This window comes from Vanacampus margaritifer, chromosome 20 (genome assembly GCF_051991255.1).
Source record: "Vanacampus margaritifer isolate UIUO_Vmar chromosome 20, RoL_Vmar_1.0, whole genome shotgun sequence".
NCBI classification, from domain to species: domain Eukaryota; kingdom Metazoa; phylum Chordata; class Actinopteri; order Syngnathiformes; family Syngnathidae; genus Vanacampus; species Vanacampus margaritifer.
In genome coordinates, this window is record NC_135451.1 from 5,404,179 (window position 1) to 5,432,156 (window position 27,978).

At 38.6% G+C, this 27,978-nt stretch overlaps 2 protein-coding genes and 1 long non-coding RNA gene across 4 annotated transcripts; 1 reads left to right on the top strand and 2 right to left on the bottom strand.

Moving 5' to 3' along the window:
• Positions 1 to 1,173: 1,173 nt before the first annotated feature.
• On the bottom strand, positions 1,174 to 14,544 carry ppp1r16a (protein phosphatase 1, regulatory subunit 16A). 2 transcript variants are annotated; one of them, XM_077555099.1, is made up of 12 exons: positions 12,956 to 14,544; positions 9,014 to 9,130; positions 8,147 to 8,951; positions 6,995 to 7,065; positions 6,367 to 6,512; positions 4,806 to 4,909; positions 4,579 to 4,703; positions 4,302 to 4,427; positions 4,149 to 4,224; positions 3,940 to 4,069; positions 3,716 to 3,869; positions 1,174 to 2,207 (listed from the first exon to the last, which is right to left on the bottom strand). In XM_077555099.1, exons 3-12 carry the CDS (start codon positions 8,391 to 8,393, stop codon positions 1,698 to 1,700), a joined length of 1,689 nt encoding a protein of 562 aa, XP_077411225.1. In that variant the 5' UTR covers positions 8,394 to 8,951; positions 9,014 to 9,130; positions 12,956 to 14,544; the 3' UTR covers positions 1,174 to 1,697. The 2 variants fall into 2 exon arrangements, with proteins under 2 accessions (XP_077411225.1, XP_077411224.1); XM_077555098.1 differs by lacking the exon at positions 9,014 to 9,130.
• Positions 14,545 to 19,158: 4,614 nt separating this feature from the next.
• Positions 19,159 to 25,647, bottom strand: LOC144040325 (uncharacterized). Its single transcript, XR_013289695.1, has 3 exons — positions 25,564 to 25,647; positions 23,912 to 23,975; positions 19,159 to 21,546 (listed from the first exon to the last, which is right to left on the bottom strand). It is a non-coding gene; the product is annotated as an uncharacterized LOC144040325 (long non-coding RNA).
• LOC144040322 (uncharacterized) lies at positions 24,692 to 27,446 on the top strand. The gene is made up of 3 exons (XM_077554438.1): positions 24,692 to 24,882; positions 26,348 to 26,614; positions 27,060 to 27,446. Exons 2-3 carry the CDS (start codon positions 26,525 to 26,527, stop codon positions 27,441 to 27,443), a joined length of 474 nt encoding a protein of 157 aa, XP_077410564.1. The 5' UTR covers positions 24,692 to 24,882; positions 26,348 to 26,524; the 3' UTR covers positions 27,444 to 27,446.
• Positions 27,447 to 27,978: the final 532 nt, after the last annotated feature.

Consider the following 27,978-nt stretch of genomic DNA (forward strand, 5'->3'; position numbering starts at 1 on the left):
TATAATAATAAATTGCCAAATGCAGAAACATCAATGTAAGTTATCACGATGTAGTGGCTCTCGCTAACAGACAGAATTAAGTAACCAGAATTAGGTTGAAAAATTCTATATACGTAGACCATGTTTCTATAAATTTTGATATTTGGTTTTTATTTGAGGCAGATATTTTTTCCATTAAAATGTGATTTATGAGGAGGTTAGACCATTGGTCGATATTCAGAGTTTGTTTATTTTTCCAGTTAACAAGAATTGTTTTTTTAGCGATAGTAAGGGGTACAAGTGTAGATTGAAATTGTTTATGTGGTAAGTCAGTTGTTGTTAGGTCACCTAGCAAACACAAGTTTGGAGATAAAGGTATCCTACAGTCCAAAATAGCGGGAAGTTTTTCTCAGACTTTAGTCCAGAAATACATAACCGGAGTACATAACCATAAAGCATGAACATAAGTGTCTGTAGTGTTTTGTAAACATTGGAGACAAATGTCGGAGTCTGAGAGTCCCATTTTCTTAATCATATATTGAGTAATGTATGTTCTGTGAATAATTTTATATTGGATAAGTTGTAAATTTGTGTGTTTTGTCATTTTAAATGCGTTTTCACAAACTTGAATCCAAAAGTCAGATTCCGGTGCTATAGACAAGTCTGTCTCCCATTTCGAGATGGGTAAAGACATTTTATCAGTATACGAAAGTAACTTATATATTTTTGAAAGTTTTTTTGTTGTTGTCGGAGAAAGCTTGTTAATATCTTTAGCTAAAACAGGCGGTTGGAGCGTACCCCGAAGTGTTGGAATTTTTTTCTTTATCATATTTTTAACTTGTAGATAATGTAAAAAATTTCCGTTTTTTATATTGTATTTTTGGAGCAAGGATGTATATGATATAAACATATTATCTGAGAAGAGATGGTGGAGATGTGTAATTCCTTTCTGCTCCCACAAACCTAAATAAAACGGTTGGTTGTTAAGTTGAAAGTTGCGCCTGCCAGTTAAAGCAAATAGCTGAACAATGGCTAGTATCTGGGAAAACCGTACGTTGGGTCACTCATATCTCAATGATTTCCAACAAATCAGTTGGCATGTGTTAATTCACTTGAAAACCAAGTTTATCCTTAAGTAATGTTAAAAATGTTATGATAGCATCATTGTGAAGCTTTCAAAGAATATACGATGAGTTGCGTGAATAAGGTGTGAATTTAATTATAAATTACAGTAAATCACACTTTTGAGAAAAATACCATTTACAAACTTAAGCATTAAAATTTAAATATAGACTTAAGGCTAATTCAAAAATTGAAAACAAATCATGCAAGGTAACAGTCCTTGTTTACAACTTTGTATGAATGGTGATTCTGTACAGTACTACAAATTCCCAACCATAAAATGTTTAGTTATCTTATAAAGGTGAATACAACTTGTAAAGCACATGTACCGTCAGTTTCTGGAAGAAAGTGCAACACAAAGATCATAGTTTCAATAATAATAAATCACAAGCTACTTTGTCATTGAGCTTCAGTCGATTTACACGACATTGACATCATTCTTAGGCTTATGTGAAGAGCACAGGATAAGTGAAGAAGAGACCATGCAGTCAACTCATGGGAAAGCGTAAGGATAACACTTAATGGCCTAAATGACAGACACATGATATGAAGAATGTTCATGCCATGCGAGTAAAAAGTGTCCATCTTCTGTGTCTCTACATGAGTCTACAGCAAGGCTCCTTGTTGGTGGACTGTTCTTCCTCGGGAGCTCTCAGTTTCAGTAGAGGGGGATCTCCACTGGCTGGTGTGAAGAACACCTGGCTGGGGGACGCCGCCGTCTCTGTGTTACGTGTCCCATGCTGCGCCAGAGGACTTGTCACCTCGGACCCGGTGGCAGAGGGGATCTCCTCTTCTATGGGTGGGGTCAAAGGCGGCGGAGGCGCCGGGTACTTATTGAGCTTGGCTGCCGCCCGCTGCCGTTTCAGGTCGGCCAACGTGTGGTGGGATTTTTCCCGAGTCATACTGTCTGAGCTTTCGTCGTCTACGGGCGCTGATGCTGGGTTGAGATCGTAGGAGGCGCTGCGGTCCATGCGACCTCCGCCGCTCCATTGCTCTCCGGGCACGGAGGAGGCCAAAGACACAGCTGTCCCGCCGTTGCCGAGGCTTGACACGCTATCGCTGACAGCCTGTGGCTCATCTGCATGTGACGAGGCTTCAACTCCAGCCTGAATGGCAAAACGTAAGGAATGAAAAATTATTGATGTTTGTATGTACGAGCAATAATCTGGACAATCAAACATTTATATTATCAAGAGTCTTATAATATTTGTTACACTCATTTAATTCTTTCCAATTGGTTGGTTAATTCAAATGCATTTATTTGTATCCAATTATTTCATTTTTGCTTCATTATTTTATTGGAAATAATACAATAAAATGAAAAAGTGATTTTCCTTATATGAATATGCTTATATTCTGTCAACCATGGTATCTTCAAGGTGGGGATTTTCAAAGTGACATGCTGACATGCTCTTATTTATCAACAAAGATCAGCGGTCAAAGTCTGATGTTGCATTATCTTTTCATTCCACTGTTCCGCTTGTTTCTTTTAAGCAACGCAGTATTAATTTGTTCAGGCAATTGTTTGGAATATGAGCAGTCCTTGAATAAAATATTTTACAGGAGGGAAAGGCAAACACCTCAATTGTTGATTCTTGCCATGCATGCATTCATCTATTTTCCATTTAGAGTCTCCTGTTAACCTAACAGGCATGCGTTTGGAATTTAAGAGGAAGCTGGAGGAGCCGACAAAAAACCCAAGCAAGCAAAGGGAGAGCATGTAAACGCCACACAAGGCTGGAGCCGATATTCGAACCCCGAACGTTAGAATTTAATAATAATAATAATAATAATAATAATAATAAATGTTATTACTTAACTCTCAAGGACACTGTAAATAAATAATAATAATAATAAAATAACATAAAAATAAAATAAAAAACAACATTTAAAATCTTGAAAATCTACATACATAATTGAAAAGGTAGGTTTTGAGTTTACATTTAAAAGCGATGAAAAAAAACTGAGTTATGGAGATCTGGTGGCAATGACTTTCAGAGCTGGATGCTAAAATGGGCAGGTGGAACGGTCAGGTGGATGGAGGAGGAGGAGGAGGATGTGAGAGTGCGTACTGGAATAAGGTCAGAATCAGTCGTTCATTTCTGATAAGGAGGAGTAGAGTATAGTAGTGGTACAGAGAATATTAAAATGTATGGAAAATTGTGCCAGGGGAAAGAGTTAGCTAATGAAAAGCAGAGGCCCCAGTACAGAGCCCTGAGGCACACCTGAAGTGACCGGGGAGGGGTTGGATGAAAAGGATTTTAGCTGGATGAACTGAGTATCTTCTTTAATGTATGAATGAAACCTATCTAGGGCGGCGTGGGGGATGCTGATTGAGGAGGATGAGGTGCGAAATGGTGTCAAAGGTCGCACACAGGTCAAGGAGGATGAGAATAGAAAATGACCTGTAGACAGCTGCAATGAGGAGCTAGTCATTTTCATTTGTGCTATTTCAATAATGTGGGTGAGGCGAAAACAGGACTAAAGAGAGTGGATAAAGGAAAAAATGAAGGGAAGCAGTGAGGAATGGCCGGATTTATTTCAAAAACAGCATTAAATTATTTGTCAATTTTAATGACAAGACATATTTTTTCTTAAAAAATGACATGCTCACCTGCTGATGAAGCTCATTGTCAGTCTGACGGTCCTCGTCGTCATCTTGTGGTTCAGGCTGACGGCCCCTCTCCTGCCACACCATGGCCTCTTTGTGATGCTCCCGCCTGTACAGGCTGGAGCGCTCGTTCACACTGACACGACGAACCACTTTCCTGTCCGGACAAAGCAGACAGAAGTTGTTTATCCAACAACACCAGCAGGGAGCCGAACATCTAATCTTACCCTCTGCTGCCAGTACTAGAAGCTCGCCTTTGCAAGGTGCCCTTGTGACGATCCTGGCTCTTCATGATGGCGTCATGTTTGTGCTTGAGGTCCAATAGTTTGGCTCTGACCTCCTCATCCATGCACACATCTTTAAAAACATTCAGATATTATTACAAGTACGAAAACGACAAGGATGAATGTTTTACATTAAAAAAAATAAAACATGCCTAAGGGAGTTTCTTCCAGGACAGACTTTGTGTCCAAGCTGGCTTCATGGCCCACCAGCAGCTCCACCATTTGAATCTAGGGTACAAACAAACCATTATTTCCTCTTGTATATTTTGAGTTCTAGATGAAGTTTCTAAGACTGCAGTACTGACTTGTCCCCAGCAGGAGGCAGCATGCAAAGGCGTCCAGCCATCACAGTCCTTTACCTCCACCTGAGCCTTGTGCTCCAGTAACAACTCCGCCACAGACAGATATCCATTGGCAGATGCTATATGCAGCTAGAAGTTCAACAAAAAGTGGCACAAGATAATTTACATTGATATAAAGAACAAACACTATCATCAATACCAAGATGCATTTTTTTAAGTGGAGAAACGGAAAACTGAGCTTTGGAGGACAATATTTGCAATTTGGAAAGAAAATTCTCACCAGTGTTGTCCCATTATCATCCTGACTGTTTAGGTCAGCTCCGTTGTGAACTAGAGCTTGGATGTCAGCAAGCATTGCCGCCTCTTTAGCGCCTCTGCATTCATCAATACGGGCCTGTGTTATTCCTGCACAAACAGACTTCATCTTAATTATGTTTTTAGCTATCAGTCAATAAAATAAAACGGCAGTGTAACTGTTAATGTCATATTATTTGACCCGTCTCTGACCCTGTTCAGCCATGATTATCTCCAAGAGCTCAAGAGTGGCCTCATCCTCACAGAGGTCATAGGGCATGTTTCCATCAGCATTGACTGCCATCAGGTTGGCCCCGCTGCAGGTGCATAACACACAAAAAGGAGGAAACATGGATTAGAGTGACCAGAAGCCTTACTGGCATTGCTTAGGCCAGGGGGTCAGCAAGCTTTCCTATCAAAGGAGCCATTTTAGGCCAAATAAATAACCAACAATCTGTATGGAGACGCAAAACATTTGAAGAGTGTGATAAAGCAGTGGTCCCCAACCACCGGGCCGCGGACCTGTACCGGGCCGTGGGCACCTTTGGACCGGGCCGCACAGTTGAAAGAATAAAAAAAACTTACTGTACTTCCGGTTAATAGATTAGCCGAGGCTTAAAAATATTTTATTTTGAAAAGTGACCAGATTCTCTCTGTTTACGACGGACTCTTGACACGTCAAGATGCTAATCATCTCAGTCGCGTTTTGTTACCTTTGTTATGGTAGTGGACTTGCGTTTGTTGTCGTAGCCTTTTATTAATCAGCCGACGAACAGCCAAGCACCCCCCCACCCTCAACCCACTGGGTTGCCGGTCCGCCAAAGTTGTGGACATGTATGAACCGGTCCGTGGTGAAAAAAAGGTTGGGGTCCACTGTGATAAAGGAAACATTATGTTAGTGTTAGTCTAATGTATGTAGTCTAACCCTTTTTAGAATTTGTTGTTGTTGTAAATTCTAAATACATTTTTAGACTTTTCTAAATTTCTGACATTATTGGCAATTTTATAGACATATGGTCATTTTTCTGCCTCTCTTCTTCGCTTTTGGACATTTTATGGCTATTTTTTGCCATTTTTCCTACCTTTTTTGCAAGAAACGTTCTGACATTTTTGGGGAAGCTTTATGGTATTTTTATTTATGGAATTTTATTCCATCCATCCATCCATTTTCTTGGCCGCTTTTCCTCACAAGGGTCGCGGGGTGCTGGAGCCTATCCCAGCTGGCTTCGGGCATAGGCGGGGTACACCCTGAACTGGTTGCCAGCCAATCGCAGGGCACACAAAGACGAACAACCACACTCACATTCACACCTAGGGACAATTTGGAGTGTTCAATTAACCTGCCATGCATGTCTTTGGAATGTGGGAGGAAACCGGAGTACCCGGTGAAAACCCACGCAAGCACGGGGAGAACATGCAAACTCCACCCAGGAAGGCCGAAGCCCGGACTCGATCTCACGTCCTCTGCACTGGGAGGCGGACGTGCTAACCAGTCAGCCACCGTGCTGCCCTGGAATTTTATTGTTACTTTTAAATGATTTATTTTTTACTTTTTTAAATATACTCTTTAAAAAACTTTTTCTGACAAATTTTTTGGAATATTTAATTGTTAAAATCTAAATCATTAATTCATTTGAATAATATTTGAACTAAAAAAATTTAAAATAAATGTCCCAAAAAAATTATACTAATTTCTTTTTTTCTTTTTTCTTTCATTCTTTCAACCAGAAAGAGTCACTTGCCAGAGGATAAAGTGTTCATCGGGTCAACTCACGCCTGAATAAGAAGCTGCACCAGCCCAGTGTGGCCACAGGTGGCAGCAGCATGCAGCGGGGTCCATAGCTCACTATCACAGGCGTTGGCACAGGCACCGGCATCCAGGAGGCACTGTACCACGCCCACAAAGTCATCTATGCAGCACTGGCAGAACAGGACAAGACAGGACAGGACAGGTGGTCATTTGCATGAAACAAATTGTTATGTTATGTTTTTGCAATTGAATAAAATAAAGCACCATGTGTGTGAACATCAGACATTTTAACGAAGGAAAATATGCTGCTGTCATAGCAACAACAATAGTGGCAAAGTGCTTCTCACAGAGGAGCTCATCAGACAAAACAGGATTTTTATGACCTTGTCCTTGGAATCTTACTGAACTTGTTCATGAAGAATGTTCATTTTAAACAAAAACTCTAGGAAGGAGTCGGAGTGTTTGTATAATGAAGATAAGTGAAGGTTTAGACAAAATAAAGACAAACAGTGCCAGGCAGATGAATACCACTTTTAAGGGCACTTGCAAAATGTTTAGATTGTTCAACATTTAGAGTTTGTTTATAAAACATGTGTGGGCTTTAGTAGTTGACAATCCAAATGAACGATCCAGACTGATGCTGTGTTTTTACCTGGTGGAGAGCAGTCAGTCCGTCTTCATTGACCAAATCAGGGCTCACCCCACTGTTGAGCAGCTCCCTCACTAGAGGATATACACATAAACCTTACATGAAAAGCATTGTAGAAGTCAAGCTTCCATAAATAGACATGCTTGTCAATGTTCAAGCTAACAATGAACTTAAAGGATTTGACGCCATTCTTAGCTTTGATCCTGCACCTGACAAACGACACTGAAGACAAAGACGGTCAGAGAATTAAAGTCTGTGTCAATTATACATGTCTTCCTTTAATTCAGTTTTTACTCATAATATTAATACCTGATCAATGTCTTCTCAGGCTTTGCATGACAACATATAAGTGAGGATGTGCTTTCACATGTCACTGTATTTTGAATGGCCAGAGTTGATCTGAAGGAATAACGTGCCAAAACCCCGAATAAGACCCATTGGGTTACTCCTTTTCTAACCCGAATATATGGGCATATAAACCCTATCGGGTCTAATCTTGGTCTTTTGAGTACAGGAACTACTTGTATGCGCGGCGGCCATCTTATGTTGCTACTCGCTAAGCGGGCCCAACTTGAAAACATTGATTTCTCTGCAGTGTTTTCACATCATTTTCCATCTCTGCGGGGAAAAACAGAAATAGGGGAAGTCAACACCCCCCCCCCCCCCAAAAAAAAAAAAAAATTATTGACAATAATATGTTCTATGCAGCCCCACTAGTTAATATTGCATTAGTGGAATACGAGTTTAGCAGGAAAATCCAGTAGTTTTTTTTTTTTTAAATAAAATCAGAAGGCGGTCATTTAGCCACTTGCTGTCGAGTGAAAATGACATCACAGTTGCTCAGATCTCAGGTAACAACCAATCACAGCTCAGCGTCAGGAAACAGGTGAGCTGTGATTGGTAATTTCCTGAGCCCTCAGCAAGTGGCAAAATGGCCGCCCCCTGAGATGGATAAAAAAAATAAAAATTGGATTTTTGTAACACATATTCCACAAATGTAATAGTAATCAGAATGTCATGTTTAGACTAGTAAGGTCACATATATTATTGTCAAGAAATATTTAAGGTCGACTTCCCTTTTAACCCAAATTTTACCTGATGTAGTTACTACATCTTATTTAAATGATTGCATATGACCAATATGCGTCTACTGACCCTCATCCAGGTCATTGCGTGCAGCTGCATCAAGAAGCGTGACGGCGCTGGGGAAGGTCACTTTTCTTGTACGCTTCTTCTTCTTATCCGCTTTGGCTTTAGAGCCTCGTGTTGCATCCTTCTCCATCTGGGTCCATGCCTTCAGTTGTTGAGCACGCCGCCTCTGGGCATGTTTGAGGCGTTCGGTGGCACTCAGACGGCCAATGGTGGACATCTCAGCCAGCAGCTCGCCGTGGTCCGCAGCCATAATGCCACAATAGTCACTCAATATTTCGGTGGTCTTTAGTTGTTTTGAAGCATAGGTCCTACACTAGTCTCTTATGACATTGCATAGGTGAGGGTGAATGCATCGTGAAAAACTAAAGGAAAAAAATACGTATATGCACTGATTCAAACTTTTGGAGTGGAATCAGATGACAGATATCTCCATGGTTGCAGAAAGGAGCAACACATCGAATGACTGCATTGTCTCTTCTCTTTCCCATCGTTCAGACTGAAACGTCTATCATGGCAGGAAAAATGAAAAAAGTGTCAAAAAGCAAAAACAGTCGAGCTGAGGGTTGCAACTGATCGTCAGTCCTCCTCTCCATGCTAATGATGTGACGCTTGACCAGTGACCCACTGTCCCAAGTTCTTTCTAGCTTAGATGTTCCATTTGAGCTTGTAATTCATATCGATGGTGATTGGGCTAGTTTGTCAAAATCTCTTGTGGATCCAGGTATTCAACTGCAGTTGATGCACGCAGTGCTTTGGTGGTGATTGGTGATCAGATGGACAACTTTTGGCTGGACTGCGTTGGATGCAACTGTGGAAAGGAAGGGACAGTTCATTTAATTGGCATGTTACAGTACAATGTACAAGCACTACCCTTGTTAATTTTAACTCTTGAGCTCCTCCCTCCTCTCCCGAAAGAAACCCGAGATGGTGGGACTCGTCATTAATGATTGACACACCTTGCAGCCCAACACACACTTTGCCGGCATCCTAAACACAAGGTAAGACTTGAAGAGGTGTGAACAGATGTAAGGTGGGCCGAACCTGGTCGAAGACATGAGACAGGGCAGCATCATAGCCTGGCATGCTTCAAGCAAGTTCTTATTAGCGTAACATACCGAGTCACGTCTGCGACCCACACACACACTTGGCCCTTTCTCAGCTATTCATATATTATTTAGACACAGCACCGAGAGGAAGGTCAACTCGAGGCATGCAGTGCGATAGAGTAAAAAAGCGGCCTTGGCATGACACAAATGTTTGTCATTTGCTCCTTTACAACATTGTGGTACTATTTTAAGGGTGGCTGCCCTCTCACCCTTTGTTTCTAGAATGTAAGGATTTCCTTAGATTGAGGCAACAGCTTAACATAACACCCTTGGCTGAACCCAGCCCCACTCCCAAAAAACCTCTATGCCAAACATTACCATTTATGTTTGTGCTCTTCGTACAGGTAAATGTCACAATTTCCAATTCACAGTCCATAGGAGACCTGTCAGGCTAAGAGGAAAACTATTTGCAGTCAGAAGATAGAAAAACAACATTATGTGTGGTTTGAAAGGAGTTTTAAAGGATGAAAGGATTGGAGAAACAAGGAAAATCCCCACAGGAACATTAACTGCTGTGTTAGCGGTGTAAGTCCAGATACAATTGGTAAATTAAAACAGGAGTACATTGGCCATGATAATAAATAAAGCATCCATACAGTGTGTCAAATAAGTCAAATAAGCAGAAGTCAGTCAAGGAACTCAAGAATCGGCCTGATAAGATTCTAATTACGCTTCCAGAGGCGTAAGTGTTCTATTTGATACCAGTGAAAGCCCATTGTGGCTGATCATTAGTTGTTGATATGCGGGTATATTAGACGACTTATCAGTGTTGGTGTTTGATGGGTCACTGCTTGGCTTCAATAGGTCGTGAGGGTATAAGGCCTATTTATTACATTTAAAGGTATTGAATTGTACACATTTTATTTCCCACATTTGTAGCAAACAGAAGCATATGTCAAGTCAATGTGATAGCTTTCAGATACAATATTAATACGAATATGGGTTTAATGCAGGGTCTCTCAATTAGTTTTTGTTATGCCCCCAAGGAAGAAGAAAATATTTTGCGGCCCCCAACTCTTTACCTACTATAAATAGTATAATTTGTCTATAAAAGTGAACCTCCACAGATAAGCTAATATTCTTTCTGTATGCTCTGACAATGAATGTGCCACTGCTACCTACTGTAGAGGAGGTGCAAATACACTTAAAAAAAAAGAAGAAGAAGAAGAAGAAGTTCCCTGAGGTCACACGCACCCTGGCATCGTACTGCGCACCACTAGTTGAGAATGTTTAATTTAATGATTTTCTATAAACTGATTGGAGAAATATGAGCAAATATTCAGTGCCAGCTCAAATATTCCTGGGTCAATCTGACATTTGTGGACTTTTTCCACCTCATGACTTAACAGGAGGGGGAGTCCAGAGCTGCTCTGGAACATACACTTTCATTCAAAGAGGGCAATGAATAGGGCACTATGAACATACTAACACGCTGCTGAAGCATTCAGCAAGAGGGCGGTAACTGAACTGGCAGGAACAAAGCCCTGCTGAAATCCCGGATTGGCTCCGGCCTTAAATGTGGCAACATTTGGGAGTAGGCAGGTGTTTTTTTCGTTATGAAATGGCGTGGCACAGTCATTGTGGATTGCCATAGCTAAGCTGTTGGATGAAACAAAGCTGAGTTCAGTACGGATGATTCTTGAATGATTTTCGGGCGGACGCCAAGTGAGCTAATCTGCTTACCAAATAATCACACACTGACCGTGTTTGTGTGAGTCAGCAGCATGGGCTAAAACTCTAATGTCATCATAACTGTTTCAAAAGATGATACAGGATTCTGGAAAATATACTATTATTTACTATTGTCAATATAAAAAGCTTTGGAATGGGCTAAATAGTATTTCATAATAGTCTTTTTATTTTATATACCTATTTAAAATAAGGAAAATCAATTGATTAAAGATAAAACCATTCAAAGTGGCAGTAAAACAAATTTTTAAGGAATGTACAATGCTTTTGTGTACAGACAGTACATTAAAATGCAGTGGAATGTGCAATGTTTACATCCATGCTCCTGGCTCAAGCAGTGCCATAAATTTGCGACAGACGCGATACCCCATCGCTGATACGGTTACATTAACCTTCAATCATATGCAAGTATAGCAAACTAAAACTTTCTTGGAGTCCATTACAGTTGACCAACCGTCTAAAAGTGTACTTTAACTTGTTAATAGGCTTATTATTGTTTTACCTGGTTGTGACTTCATTGCGATGTTTTTCTTTTATTTGAAACATGAAGCTTTTCTTTATTTGGATAAGAATTTTTCTTTTTATGACAAATTTTGATATATAGTGCCAAATTTTTGTTGGACAGTGACAACATTTTTATATACACGTTGTTAATAAATTGAACATACTGTGACTAATTCAGTGTTATCGTAGATAAATTGTAAGCCTAAAATCCTTCCATTCCTCCACTGGATACTCTCAGCAGTTCATTTTTTTATTTTAACTACCAATATGCAGTACGACGAAACCACCTGTTGCAACATTGTTATCTAAAACCTCCAATAAAAACTCATAAAACAAATATTGTTCATGTGAAAAGAATTTTTTTTACTCGATACACTATGCTTTCCTCATAGGATTAAAGTAGACCAAGGTCCACTTAACTTCAATACAATGTTGAAATGTCAGCTGACCTTTACACGATTTCCTCCAAGGTCTGACACCATAAACACTCTGCCTGTGTGTGTCTGCCAGCAAAACTTAAATTCATTTGTACACTAGTGAAATTAGCAAATGTTTGATTGTATGTACCATACTGTATATTCCATACTGTATATACCTGAATAAGAATGGGTAGTGTACATATGAGTGAGAGCTTGGAGGACTGGTTTGACAAGAATGCAAATATTGATTATGTTTAACATAACTAAAACGTGTGTGAGGTAGTTGAGCCTTTTTCAGTGACACACCCAAATCAAACACAACTACATGAAGCTTACTTAAACCCTGAGGCAAAATATTCAGATCTGTGATCAAGGTTGCAAAGGGGAGATCTCTTTTGAGTCATTTTTGTGTGAAAACTTTGAGATGTCAGCTTCTTGAAAGTGACTTTTTGTCAACAGTTATGATTTTTTTTTAATATTAAAATAAGATTCATGCACAATTAATCATTATTTTTTTATGCATCAGTGTAATGACATTTCATGTTTGTTTGTTTGTTTTTATTATAGGTGTATAGCCTACTATATGAAATTGTTTCATTGTACATGGTGACGTTAAATATCATCATATAACTAAAATGAGTTTCCAAAGAAACGTTCAACTATTGTCATGATAAATTGATCTGAATGACGGATAGATTACCATTATTAGTGCATTAAAAAAGGCATAAGCAGTAGCTACATATAACGGATAACAGCAGCCGAATAGCTTAGCTAACCGGAACAGGTGGCTTGTCGGACAGGTACATTTGGCGGTTCGTTCAACTTGCTCGACTTCGTTAATTCAATCGAGACCGCGAGGGAGTAAAATCAGCGAACGTGCGTTCTGTGCTTTCCCTCGGCCAACTTTTTTAGATTGCCCAATACGTTTCGCTAAAGTCGTCTGTCCTTATTCTTCTGCCATGTTAGCATCCAAGAGACGCAGGTTAGCTTTACATTCAGCAGCCAGGTAGCGGAGACGTACTTACGCAAACAATCTAACCGCCTGCTTACTTTGTAAAAGTAGAACTCAGAATACTACCAAAAAAGCATCTTACCTGTGCTGTTGCCCGTGAGCGAGGAGGGGGAGGGCTCCTGTGCGAGGTTGTGTGTAAGTGAGTCAGCTGCTGCCCGCTGCTCCTGCCACGGCCAGCCCCTCCAGGGAAATGCTTCACCATAACAACCACCTGTCACCTCTGCTCCTGCAAACGACTTCCGCAAGAGGGTGTTAAAGCCTCAAAAACAGTACATATGATTTAGTATTTAATGCTGACGTACAGTAATAACAATATTAATAATCATAGTAGTTGTAATTAATAATAATAATAATAATAATAACAATAACAATAACAATAATAATATACCTGTGCATCTCAGTAAATCTCAGTTTTATTCCATTCTGTGTGCACAGCAAGCAATAGTGTTAAAGCTATAAACAAAAACTTTCAAACTTAGCACAGAGCAGCACCGCCATCTATTGGTAATATAACAATACTACAATATTATTCCTTCATTTTACAAGGAGGGGAGAAGTTGTTGTTTTTTTAATCCCCAAAAGCTGTTAGCGTCACTCATCCAAGGATTTACATATAGTATGGAAGCCCTGCGCTCATCACATCACCATGCGCACTCTTACTCCAGTACTCATATAAATCTATGCTTCGCGAGAGAAGTGCGCTCGCGGCGTCCAACTTGCGTTGCCACACTTACAGTATGTTGAACACATTGACGTTTTCGCTTCGCTGCATACTTTTCACGTTATTTTCTTCCTCTACAGCGAAAATATCGCAGTGTGTGGTGTACCAACAAGTATAAAATAGGTGTGGGAGAAGATCTTAAAGTAGATTTTACCAGTAAGAATGTGAATCTAAATGTTCTCTCATAAGGTATTTTTTAGTACTACTCAAAGATTGGTCTGCATCATCACTCATCAGAACCATCAGCAATGAAATGAATGCAAAGCACTCAAGAAAAAAATATTCTTGTGAAATGTAAACATAGCTTCTGTAAGTCCCGATTCACGATAATGAGATAATATCCTGAATGGTAGATGCAAACAGTGAAGTTCGTTTTTTGCTAGGCTTTTATTTTCCCATACAGGGATTTATTGTAGTACAATTGCTACATATGCATATTGCACTAAGACGTCTTGAGTTTGTTTTTTTACGACATTTTAGGACATCCTAAGACATGTTGATGGCTGGGTTACATACATGTATAAATGATATGCTTAATGACTTTTACAGGAGGAAAATTGTATATTTTTCATTAAAGAATTATAACTAATTCAACAAAAGATGCCTCTGCCAAATCTAATATTGGGCTCTAAGGAACCGAGCGATTAAAGAAAAATGGGTTCTTCAAATCAGCACATACTTGAAAAATAGTGAGCGCCCGCCACAAACTCCCCCAACCCCGCCTACCTTCTAAATGATCTTAAAAAAACATGACAATTCCTAAATAGCTGATTAGTAAATGATGCAATACATGATCTAGAAATGCTGATTCTATCATTCATAAAGCATTAAAATGCAATCATTGAGCACATTATAGATGAGCTTATTAATGATGGGTAACACATTTATGATTGTGTTTATTAACTACACACTAATGATTATTCATGTCAGAAACATGCTTTATAAATGATTAACTCACTATTAACCTAATGCTTAACTGATGCTTAAAAGTGTGTACTCATTATAAAGTGTTACCGCAACGGTAACTGAGTTACTGTATTTACAAAAAGTAATGTGTTAGACGGTTAGAGTATTAGTTATTTTACAAAGTAACTAAGTTACAGTAATGCGCAGCGTTACTAGTAACTAATTACTGACCAACACTGTTAGTTTTTCTCCATAGGTTTGGCACATTTCTTTTAACTGAGATGACATTTTCAAAACTGCAAGCTTATTTGGCCAAACAGACTTACATTTGTGCAAAACTTTTACTACTACTACAAAAAAAACCTGTTCATTAGCAAAAGCACATATCTATCCCAAAACTGGTCCCACATGCTTCACTCCAAGTTCCTTTCCCAAACAAAGAGTCGGTACAGTCACAACTGCAAAGATTCTTCTCAATTGCTTTTGTTACGTTCCTGTCACGGAGCGGCGTGGTGTCTGTCGGCGTGTGAGATGGAGGACCCAAAATGCAGGGAGGCAGGAGAACCACAGCAGGAGTGCGGGCGAGACTGGCGTGCTTTATTTTACAGAAAACACTAACCGGGGAACTGGTTGGCACTAAATAAACAAGGAACTGAAAAGCTACAAAACCAAAGTGACAGACAAGACCCCGGGGGTGACCGGGACAAGTAGCAATGATCCCACACGGACCGATCATCACCCGGGAACTAAATACACCCACACTAATTGGGTAACTAGCCACACCTGGGGCCAGGCACAAGTGGCTGAGGGCCCGGGTTGGTCAACCCACGGAAGGGCAGGAACCCACTCAGGACCAATCGGGACCCTCAACCAAAACCAGATCTTCCCAGACATGACACATCCATGCTGATGTCAATAATTTATGTTACTTTCATTAATAAACTATCATTTGACCAGTTCCTGCCTTTGCAAAATTTACTTTAATATTTGTTGAGTTTTTAATCACATCCTTGATGCTTAAGAAGAATTGATGTTCCATAATTAATCGATATTGGATTGAACTGAAGTGAATTGAACCGGGAAAAATCGATTCAAACTGAACTCTTGTGAATCAAAATCTAATCGACTGAACCAAAATTTTTGTTACGATGGTAGTCATTGCTGGAACTAGCCGTAACATACTAAATTTAACACGTTCTAGAGCTGTCAAAATTAATCGATTAAGTAATCGATTATTAAATTAATCAACAACTATTTTAATAATTGAGTAATTGTTTGGCGGCATTTTTAAATGAAAATTGTCCAAATCCTTACCCAGCAATCAACGTGTCTTGTCTTAAAATGTCTTAATAACCAAACTCAAGACGTCTCAAGACATTTTTTGTACATCAAGACATCGTAAGACAAATATTTGAAGACTGCTGTCTTCAAGTGACAGAGCAGCGCATGGGATGGCCCCAAAACAAATTTTTGTCTTAAGACATTTACTTTTTGGCTTGAGGCAGCTCGTTCAATTGGTTACAACCCACAGCTCGTGACCAATAGAATGAGGTCCCAGATACAAAAGGTCGAAATGAGTTTCCTATGTAGAGTGTCCGGAATCTCCCTTAAAGGGTGAGAAGCTCGGTCATCTGGGAGGGTCCCGGGGTCAAGATGCTGCTCCTCCCCGTTGAAAGGAGCCAGATGTGGTGGATGGATGGATGGTTACTTATAAGGTGTTAAAAAAGAAGAAGTCTTGATAGCAAAGTTGTATTTTGTCTTTATCTTTCTTCAATTGGATACTACTGTACACTCTTGAATGTTCTAGAAAGCCGTCTGCAGTTTTAGAATTTATAAGTGGGATTTAATCTATAGAATTGTTTAATGAATAAGAATTGTTTAGAATGTCATATTTTTTTCTTTTACGATACAGTATAATATTGAATCTTGTTATATGGGTCATTTTGTGACCTGTATTGATGACAGAAAAGTTAATTAAAGGAATCAACTAGCGTAGAAACAAGACATTTAAGTCGCTGATTTACACTTATAAGAAATATTAGTGTTAATACTGTAAAAAGATGTATTTTCATTACAAATAAGTGTGTTGGATTGAGAAGTCAATATTTGAAATGTTGAAAAAAGTGGTGAACTTGAAACACCTGTATAAAATAATAGATTTGCTGTAATAGTTATTTTGTTTATATGTGGTGTGCTTGATAAAACATTCATCCATATTTGAATTTCATACTGTAACGCGCGGTGGCTGATCGGCCATGGACGGTGCAGCTGGACAGCAAAAACTGGAGAGCAACAAAGGAACTGGAAGTCCACAGGCTCACTTTATTAAAAGAAAACAATGTGATGGTGCGTCCTTGCCTCCCAAGAAGATCACATCACGGTCATCATGTGCAGGCACTCCATCACAGCTCCCACATCTACAAAGATGACGCCGTTGAAGGTGCCCGATATGGCCGTCCTCTTGGTCTTGCCGTTGTGGTACGTGCGGGTGAGGAGGCCCTTGTATGGTACGTCGGCCGTCGCCTTATGAATCGCCATTTGCACCTTGCATGCGTGTTGTGATGGCACCTTCCACTCCGTCGACAACGAGTGGGCGACAGTCTCACAGTGCTGAACTTGAGGAACCACCACCTTTTTAATGTTTTTTTTAATATATATATATATTTTTATATAACATATTCTGGGAAGAGAGCAGCACACATCTTTCTCATTTGTTTCTGCTTTCTACCTGCACATACAGATAAATATTTTTTTTTCTGTCTGATCTTTCACAAGGGACCAATTATCTTTCCAAAATCATCCAGAGAGGAAGATTTAATAAGGCTTTGTGTATGTGTGTATGTTTTTTTTTCTTCAGAATTTCCTTTTTTGTACTGCTAAGCTGATGAGGAAAAACTGCTGCTCCATCTGCACAAATGTCATCAATACTTGACCCTCTGAGTCCTGATAGTGGACAAGGAAGTGTTCTGCGGCATGGAAAACTGAATATGGCATCTCCAAGTGCTTCATGGCAACTGGTGAGCTGACGCACCAAAAGGATTGATCACACTCACAATCACACCTATAGACAATTTGGAGTGTTCAATTAATCTGCCATGCATGTCTTTGGAATGTGGGAGGAAACCGGAGTACCCGGAGAAAACCCACGCAAGCACGGGGAGAACATGCAAACTCCACCCAGGAAGGCCGAAGCCCGGACTCAATCTCATGTCCTCTGCACTGGGAGGCGAACATGCTAACTAGTCAGCCACCATGCCGCCCCCAAATAGAAATATAAACAAATATATTTATATATACACAGAAAAATAAAAGTAAAAATAAATACAAAAATAAAAACAAGCTAGTACAAATATAAAACTAAATGTGGAAAAAAGTACAAAAATAAATATATAAATAGAATCAAATATCAATTAATTATTAAAACCACTCTGCTCTCGTATTTATTTCATGCTGTAGACAATGTCAGCATGAAATGCATAAGGAAATATTATTTAAATGAGAGGGCGGTACTAAGTGTGTTTTGTTTTGAACCATTCGCCTATTGGTTGATCGACATGCCAGTCTATGTCAGACTCTCTCTATGCCACAGCAAAAATAACCAATTCAATAAATAAATAAAAAATAAATGTGGAATGCCCCCACCCCAAAAAAACTATTTAAAAAAATAAATAAATCTTTATATGATGGAAGTTTGCATACAGGCTTCTGGTATTGAAGTGAATTACTGTATTAGGAATTTATGTAATAGATGAATCATTAAACAAAAGTATGACACCCAAAGTTATGTGATACATATCATAGAATCTGCCGAGTTTAGAAGATACACCTAACTCTTCAGGTTACTAGTAGCCCATTCTGATTAACAGCTTAGAACAAAAACATTTAACATGTTTAACATTTAGTCTTCACATTGTATGACTATTGAAACACAGCCCGAGGCAGGATTTTCATCATCAGTAAGAGATACAGAAAGATTTGAAGACGCACCAAAAGGCAGAAAAGTAGACGTCATCCTTGGAAATGTTCTTTGATCAGACACCTATTATGACTTTTGCCCATCATCTTGGCATACTCGGCTGAAAAAGAAAACAAATTGTGGGTTTGAAATTAATGGATAATCCATTGCATTTGAAAGTGTGAAAACCTGGAGAATAGATTTGAGAGTAGCTCATCTTCAATAAATCAGCTGCAGATTAATTTTCTTAGCTTCTACCTTTAACATCAATAAAACTACTCAGCATGCCAACGCTTAAATTAACAAGTAATTCCTGACATAAAAAAGAGAAGCAGTAAAGCACGTTAGGGTTCATTTGTTGCGAAACAGCAGCATCTGGTGGATGACTGAAAAAATACACCAACAGTTATTTTGTTTTATTAAATTACACGTTATTGATTAAATGTCCATTAAAACCAAAGGTACCTGAATTGATATATATCCGGCAGTAACTATGACTATTTTTAAATGACTCCCAATTATTTAGGAATACATTTTACAGCACGTTTAATTACAAAACATTTATACAACCAACCATTTTACATTTTGTTTTGAGAAAAGTGCAAATAAATAAACAAATGTATTTTTGCAGTTACTACGATTAATGTGAAATGTTTACCATTTTATTAAATACATGCTGGTCGAACGCTGGTTAGTTGGCATAGGCTACTCAATGCACTCCATTCCAGTAGTTGACTGTAGGGCACATAAACATATTTTGCTAACCGTCATAAAAATACACGAAGAAGACGACTCACCGATTGCAGATGTAAACATTGGGAGAAGAAGTTGTTTCTTCCAGCAGAGAAAAGTCATTTGGTTGTTTCCAAATTTCGCTTGAACAGAGAAAATCAGTTTTACGGTGAATGAGGAGTCCCGTTGAGATGTTTTTTACTCATGCCGAATGTTGAGCAGACCAAAGTTGACAGTCAGCATCCATCCATCCATCCATTTTCTTTACCGCTTTTCCTCACTAGGGTCGCGGGGGTGCTGGAGCCTATCCCAGCTGGCTTCGGGCAGTAGGCGGGGTACACCCTCAACTGGTTGCCAGCCAATTGCAGGGCACACATGACCAAAGTTGACAGTCAGCAGTGTTTGGTCAAATCGTTAGCCAACAGTCCGGGCGACAAATGGCAGTGATTCAGCCACGACGGTGAGAGATACAACTTGATGGTTTTGGAGTTGAGGAGACCCACCATGACTAGGGCGAGAGCGATGTCCAGGTCGTGAGCAGCACTGGCGGCGAAGTGTCAGTCGGATGACAATGGCAGGATGGTGGAAAATAAGCAGAATCTTGATGGTCGCTGCTGCATCTTGTGTTGAATCATTTACCAACTTAATTTTTCAGTAATACATACTCTAAATACTTTTTCAATCATGATAATGCTGTTCCCACTTTTGCAATAAAATGCTTGTTACATTAATTACACACTGGTCAACAGATTAAACGTTAGTTTCAGCGACAGGTGGAATTTTCTTTCTGATGTCATATTTTTTATATTACAAAAACACGGCATTTAAAAAGGGGTGTGTAGACTTTTATTTTTTATTTTTTACCTCTTCTCTTACCCAATGCCAGCGCGGACAGGCTCCAGCTCAACTATGACCCTAACAATGAATACAAAATGGATGCCTGAGAACTGATTAATTAACAGATGGTATCTCTCTTTCATTTTAACAGATGTCACTCAAAAGCAATGACATGAGCGATGCAGACGAGATACTGCGAAGTGTAAAAGAAGAGAAAACACAGAGAGAAAAGCTGGTGAGTCCCATGAACAGAAAGAACGAAAGCAGCAGATAAAAAAGGAAAAGGAGCACATGGAGAAGGAGAATAAAGAAATGAAGGAGTGTGGGAGGGAAGAAAAGAAGGTCAAAGCAGTCAAATTTGGACAAGAAAAAAAGTGATTGCCCCCATCTTGCCCCCCATCTTGCCCCGTTTGCGTTTGATCATGAACGTTGTTTTCTTATTCTGACTCTGCTCCTGTTTCTCCTCCCCGTTTTGTAGGGATGGCAGAAATGGAACATTGAAACGATCAAATCATTTGGAACAATTGATTCACAAAAATAATCGATCTTTTGGAACATTCGAAAAATCTCCCTACAGCGACATCTGGTGGCCAATTGTAAAATATTACATTCAAACAGTAGAGCAGTGTTGCCAGCTCCCCAGTAAGGGAATTAACTATTACCTAATACCTAATTTACACAACTGGCAATCGGCATTTACTGTAATTGTAATGGACGCAATAAGAGAGAGAAATAATATTATGGGAAACAAAAAACTGAATAACCCCCACACCATCAAAATAAGAATAAAGTACAAATGAGCTTTTTGTTGCTTGGTTTGTTTTTCATTTTTCCTTTGAAACAGATAATTTCTCAACATGACTTAAATGCTTTGATGAAACAGTACTATACCATCACATTTAATTAAAAACTTGTAGGCTACATTTCAAAGACAGTTTGTTCTTTGTTTTGTTTTTTTGTTGTTGTTTTTTGGCGACAGGGCATTTTAAGCTTTGACAGAAAGTATTATAAAGGAATAAAGAATGACCTGCACAAAACATGCCATCTGGACCAGGAATTGAATCTGCAACGGACTATCATCAGTCCATTGTGCGGCTATATTACTACTGAACCAACCGCCGCGTTCAAAACTGTTGACATTTTATGATGTAGGTAGATGAATCAGCAGAAAGGGCAGTTTCACATACGAAGTATATTTAGGTTGGATTTTTTTCATATTCAAGACATTTTAATATAGTGCAATGGTGAGATATTATTCAATTTTAGAAAGGGGATAACATGATGTTCACTTGCGGAAACAATGTGACGTTTGGAGGTGTAATGGAACACAAAAGGCAACTGTCACGTAACAACATGATTTTGAGACAGATTTAGGAACGCGAAGGTACGTACCAAAACACAGTTTTGATTTTGTCATTACTACCGTTTTGATCTAATTAAACAATTTAGACTTCATACCTCTGCCTTGTCGCTCTGTTCCCCTCCATCTGGGTCCACCTTCCTTCCACCTCCCAACGTAGACCTGACAGAATAGTCCAAAAGTTTAAAAATATTTTGGGTTTAAAGAAAACTACTTTTACAACCACATTTACACATAATTACATCCTTATACCTATGACAGCAACCAAGCAAACTGTTATAGCATTAAAACTTTAATCACCTAAATTAAAATTCTTGAACAGGTACTGTTTTACACAGTCTCTTTATTGTTCTCATCTTGGCCATGTGAGTGCCAGTTGAAAAACTGACCACTGACATGAACCCAAAAAGGTCGCCAATGCAATACTGTATGAGAAATAAGTCCTGGGTTGAATGTTCCACTGATGTGTTGAGCATCACTGTCCCCTCAAGTTAGTTACAAAAGTTAGTATGAGCTTCATAAATCACCACAGTGTAGTTAAATATGACAATTAAAATCAATCAATGTACTGTTACAAAATTGGCCTGTTAGCTAAACCTTTGTTATTGTTGTTTGGAAGCTGGCAAGCAATCTTACAATACAGTAAATCCATCCATTTTCTTTACCGCTTGTCCTCACAAGGGTCGCGGGGGTTGCTGGAGCCTATAATTTGGAAATATTCCACCTGCTCTAACTTCCAAGCGAGTGTTAAATGGGTTAAAAACACCAAGTCAATTCTGTAACTAGGAAAACACTTCATGATAAGTCAATTCTGTAACTAGGAAAACACATTTTTTCTACAGGTACAATTTTTTTTTACAAGTTACTTTTGCACCATATTTACCTCCATAATATCCTATATTTTGTTATCAATGTGGATGGACATGTAAATTAAATCTTTCGTGTATCAACAAATACTGCAGTTTCATCAAAAATGAGCTGAATTAGCTTGAGGCCTTTCCAGGAGGGGCGAACAAACCATCCCGTCTGAAGGTGAACTTTCGCAGCAAGTTTTGGGGTGCAAAGAACCCGTGACCCAAACAAAGATTTGCAGGTTTGTTAAATCTCACACTTAACTCATTCATTGCCATTGACAGCTATAGACGTCAAAAAATTTGTTGGACCCTAAAAGAAAGGAGCAGACCCAGCCAGAGCGAAAGTCACTCAGTTTTAAGTAGTGATGTGCTTCTCGGGTCGAATCCCTGAAGCGTGTGCCGACTAATGTAGATGAGTGGTTCATGAACGGCGAGTCGATCCGCGTGTTGATGACGTACGTGGTGACGTTTGAAGCCCCGCGAAGCGGATGCACCACGTGACTGATTCAGGAAATGATTCGCTAGATTTGAGTGTAGTTCGAAATAAAAGCGACAAAGAAACACTTCATCAGTACCATGTGAAAGAGTTTTTTCAAAAGCAGGTGAAATTCTCTGCAAAAAAAGAAACCACCTGAGTCATAAAACTTTGGAAAAAATATTGTTTTTAAATAAAAATGAATAAGCACTTTATTTTACCTCCTTATTTACCTTGTTGCGTAAGCACAAACATAGACAAAGTAACACAGACCAATTCATGTTAAAACACTCTTCAAATATATATTTTTTGTATTCAGAGCATGATTTACACCCCACCATTTTATTGCATGCACCAAGCATGTTATACATTTTTCTGTCCACATGATGGCGTAGTCGAGGAAACGAATCATCTTGAAGCCCCGACGTGTGTGTTAAGTATTAGCTGCAGGGCTTTGCTGCTTTATGGGGCTTCATTTTGCCATCACTAGTTTTAAGGAACCAACAAAAAGCACACAGCACGTGGACAAAAGGTTGCTCAACAAAAGGCGACAACGACAAAAAGTGTACGTCGTGGGAAAAACAAGAAAACACAAAATCACGCCGGGGGGAGGATAAAATAGAGAGGAGTGTAGCATACAAAGTTGATTAAAGAAAAACGCTACTAGTCTAATTAATTAATTAATTATTAGTGGTGTCCACAACACCAGAAAAGATTGCCGCTAGAAAGGTAGCAGTATCAAAACATCAGGTATGGTGATTAGCGTCACGGAGCAATAAGCCAACACTCCTCTCTGTTGCTGCCAGGCTTTTATTTTGGCCTGATGACCTAATGAGCAGCAGGTGTGTTGGCAGGATCCGCCCTCCAGCTGTTTCCCCAGAAATCAGAAACAGCTGAAAATCAAAACATAACAGATATAAAATTTGTGAGTTAACTAGTAAAGTCATTATATTAATTACGATTACAAATTTTATTTGCCTGATGCCCCTAATTTTTAATCATCTTTTATTTATTTAAATTTTTTATGTTTAAAAAAAAAAAAATATATATATATTAAAAATTAGGGGCGTCGGACGATTACAATTTTTAAAATTCACTAGTTAACTCACAAATTAAATAAAAAAAAAAAACGTTTTTTTTAAAGAAAAAAATATTAAAATTAATTAATTAAAATTAATTCCATAATAAATAAATAAACCTCTGCCTTGTCGCTCTGTTCCCCTCCATCTGGGTCCACCTTCCTTCCACCTCACAACGTAGACCTGACAGAATAGTCCAAAAGTTTCAAAATATTTTTGGTTCAAAGAAAACTACTTTTACAACAATATTTACACTTAATTACATCCTTATGCCTATGACAGCAACCAAGCAAACTGTTATAGCATTAACACTTTATTCACCTAAATTAAAATTCTTGAACAGGTACTGTTTTACACAGTCTCTTTATTGTTCTCATCTTGGCCATGTGAGTGAATCTCAGTTGAAAAACTGACCACTGATATGAACCCAAAATGGTTGCCAATGCATTAGTGTATGAGAAATAAGTCCTGGGTCAAATGTTCCACTGATGTGTTGAGCATCACTGTGCCCTCTAGTTAGTTACAAAAGTTAGTATGAGCTTCATAAATCACCACAGTGTATTTAAATGTGACTATTAAAATCTTCATGTACTGTTACAAAATTGGTCTGTAAGCTAAACCGTTGTCATTTTTGTTTGGAAGCTGGCAAGCAATCTTGCAATACAGTACATAGAATTTTGAAATATTCCACCTTCTCTAACTTCCAAGCAAGTGTTAAATGGGTTAAAAACACCAAGTCAATTCTGTAACTAGGAAAACACTTCATAATGACGATCTTCATATAATTCATAAAACAACTGATGGATTGCAATGCAAAACACATCAACATGCTGATAAACAATGTCACACAACAACAACAACTTGGCCATGTCCTGATGACATCACACACATCCAGCCAATCAGCGTCTTGGCCACGCCCATCCAAAGAGCTTCACCTCTTTCATGTTCAATGCTCTTTGATTAACTGATCTTGTGTGTACTACAGTACAGGTATATATTGTGCAGTTTGCAGTGCCACTCATACTCACTTCTGACTCTGCACCTGTACACAGCCAGCAAGCGAGCACAGAGAAAAGCACACGTCAACATGGTAAGTCAAAAATGTATTTCCAAAAATGCATCATGTTGCTTTTTGGGGAGCAAAGTCTTACTATGTATGCATTATGTATTTTTAAGTAAAACTGTATAATCAGAGCTATAGTATGCATGTTTTAAATGTCTTACTATGTACTGCACAATTAATGTACTGTACATCATGTAATTTTGGAGAAAAAGTCTTACTATATGTACAGTATATGTGATTTGTGTTTTAAAGAAAACCTCCCCAGTCCTTTAATTTCTTTAGAAAAGTTAATTATGTCATAGTGGAGTTCAACCGGCTTCTTTCGATTTTTAGAAACATTATTATCAAGAAGAAGAAAAACGGTTCATCTACGAACGAAGGCGTGTGCGTGTGGTAATTCTAACGTTGTGAAAGTACCCTGAATGCACCATGTTACTTGTGCTTTGTTATTCTGCCTTCCCTGGCAGTGCTTTAAACTGTTTAATGACACCCTAGTTAAAGATTACTGTAAAACTAAACACTCAACAAAAATAATTGTACATTGTATGTTTAAATCCAAGACATGCTTATTTTTAAATACAATCGACAAATGCTAAACTGTCAATGTATGGAACCATTGCTAACGGGAAATTAGCATCGACTTCCGGGAGTGATATTCCTTCAAATAATGAATATTCACACACAAATGCTGTAGAAGCACATACTTACAGATAATATAGCAATACTCAGAGGCACATATTATCCACAATCTGTGAAAAGCGAGTTGTATTATGTAATAAAGGTAAATCAAAAAAAATTCTACTCTTCTTGGTTCATTGTAAGTGTGTACTCTATTCAATAACGGCACTATACTGCCTCCAGGAGGTCAACGTGCGTAACCGCCATTATATACAGTATTTTTATGTACTGCACTGTATTAATTTTGATGGCTATTATCTTAGTATATTCCTATTTTACATTGTTTCTTATTCATTTTCAGGTTGTTCTTTCACATTAGAGAGTTAAAATTTCAATTATTCAAGATATATACATGATATGGCACAAAATAGATACCCAAGGCCCCAGGTTAGCGCAGTAAAGTAAGTCCCAAGTCTTGTGAAAATAAAAATAGAACAACAGAAGATAAAATAAATATGATTAAGGGTAAGGGCGATGTTTGTTCATTTTGAATGTATGCAGCAGAATGAAAATGCAAGATGGAATTTCACATGAAATGTATTTACAAGATAATTTGTAGTTGACAAATATAAAAGAGTGTTTAAGAATAAAGTGTTCAACGTGCAGGGATGAATTGGCGTGAGGCTATGATTGTAGTTGTGAGTTTTGTTTTTTGACAAATGTTTTTTATTAATCGTGATTTCAATATCAATCAAAATAATCTTGATTATAATTTTTCCACTAATGGTGGATTTATATATATATATATATATATACTACATACCATATGTATATTTTATTTATCCTTCTTATGTCTGTTTTGTTGTTTGCTCAGGTTTTTAGTCATCTTGAAGACATAAAGACGTATTTTGAGGATAATAAGAGTGACAGGAGCCCACGCGAGCTGCACCTGACCAAGACCTCGCAGCTCGAGAGGCAGTGACAAAAGTACCTAAAGTGGCGGAAAAGAGCCGAGGAGCTTGAGGGGCGTCTGGAGACCTGGATAGAGACCATGTCCAGCCAGCTGGAACTCCCCAACCAAGACCACCACAACACCGAGATCCTCGTTGAAGGCTTCAAGGGACAACACGTCAACTTAACGGTTAGCTCCTCACCTCCTTTCTTCTATTGGTTGATTTATGGGCAGCGCTGTGTTCTAGGTGATTCGCCTCTATAAAACATGTTTACATGTTAGCGTCATTTAGAGGGGCGGTCAAGCGCCTTTACTAGTCTATACGGTATTCTGATTACTATTGCCTTTGTGGAATATGAAGCATGAAAGTCCATCTGGTTTTATCTGTTGGACGTGCCTGCCATTTTGCCACTAGCTGTCGACTGAAAATGACATTACAGCACCTAAGGGCGCAGGTGGCGACCATCACGGCCCACTTGATTTCTGGGTTTGGTCATGTGATGTTCGAAAGCTGAGCCCTTAGGTAGTGTGATGTCATTTCAAGTCGACAGCAGGCGGCGGTACAAGTGTACGAAATTTTGATAGGATTGATGAATTGTTTAATTGACAGTTGGTGTCTCTCTTTCATTTGAAGAGTGACGGCATGAAGACATGGAGAAGAAAACAAGAGAAAGAAGATGGTGAGAAAGAAAAGAACAATAAGAAGGAGCGTGCCGCCAAAGAGAAGAAAGAAAGGAAGGAAAAGAAGGAGCGTGAGGCCAAAGAGAAAAAAGGAAGGAAAGAGCACGAGAGGAAACTAAAGAAGGAAAAGAAGGAGCGCGAGGAGAAGGAGAGGAAAGAGAGGAAGGAGCAAGAGAGGAAAGAGAAGAAAGTCGTGCAAAATGTGTGTGAAAAGAAAGATGAAGAAAAAGGAGAAAAGGAGGCTGAAAAGAAAAGAGAGAAGAAAAAGGTGACCTTCTGCGAGAGGGTGACGGTTTATACGTTTAGTCGGGTGACCAATCCCTGTCTGTGTCAATGATTTGATCCCTTTGCACTTTCTATAATTTTTTCTCATTAAATAGTTGTATTTTTTATGGATTGTAAATAATAAAATATTTCTATAATAAACAATTTTGCAGACTGTATTTATTGATGTTTACTTACAGAAAATAATATTAGTAACATAAAAAAATGTCGATATGTGCATTGTTTTATTCAATAATTGGTTCTTATGTATTGCCTTTTTTTTTTTTAAATGACTGACAAGTAAGATGAAATAAAAGATGACTGATGAGATTTCAGTTAAGTCACAGCAAAAATTAAACCCTGAAATAATTAACATATTTGGCAGTTATTTAGCTAGTTATTAATGGTAAATTATTCTCAATTTTTAAAGAACAATATAGTACAGCTGGGAGGAAACTGCAAAAAACGTGAAACTTTTCTGTTACATGGCTTAGAACATTAATGGCATCATATCCTATGTTTTGCCATCAATGTGGATGGACATGTTGTAATTTATATCTTTCGTGTATCAACAAATACTGCCGTTTCATCAAAAATTAGCTGCCTGT

Bases quoted from the DNA above. Each gene is read 5' to 3' on its own strand.
- ppp1r16a (XM_077555098.1), bottom strand. From the start codon at position 8,393: ATGGCTGCGGACCACGGCGAGCTGCTGGCTGAGATGTCCACCATTGGC. The intron at 4,910-6,366 runs GTGAGTTGACCC...ATGCACCTGCAG, and splicing joins GTGCAGCTTCTTATTCAGGC to CGGGGCCAACCTGATGGCAG. The intron at 2,208-3,715 runs GTGAGCATGTCA...TTTGCCATTCAG, and splicing joins ACAATGAGCTTCATCAGCAG to GCTGGAGTTGAAGCCTCGTC.
- LOC144040322 (XM_077554438.1), top strand. From the start codon at position 26,525: ATGTCCAGCCAGCTGGAACTCCCCAACCAAGACCACCACAACACCGAG. The intron at 26,615-27,059 runs GTTAGCTCCTCA...TTTCATTTGAAG, and splicing joins GACAACACGTCAACTTAACG to AGTGACGGCATGAAGACATG.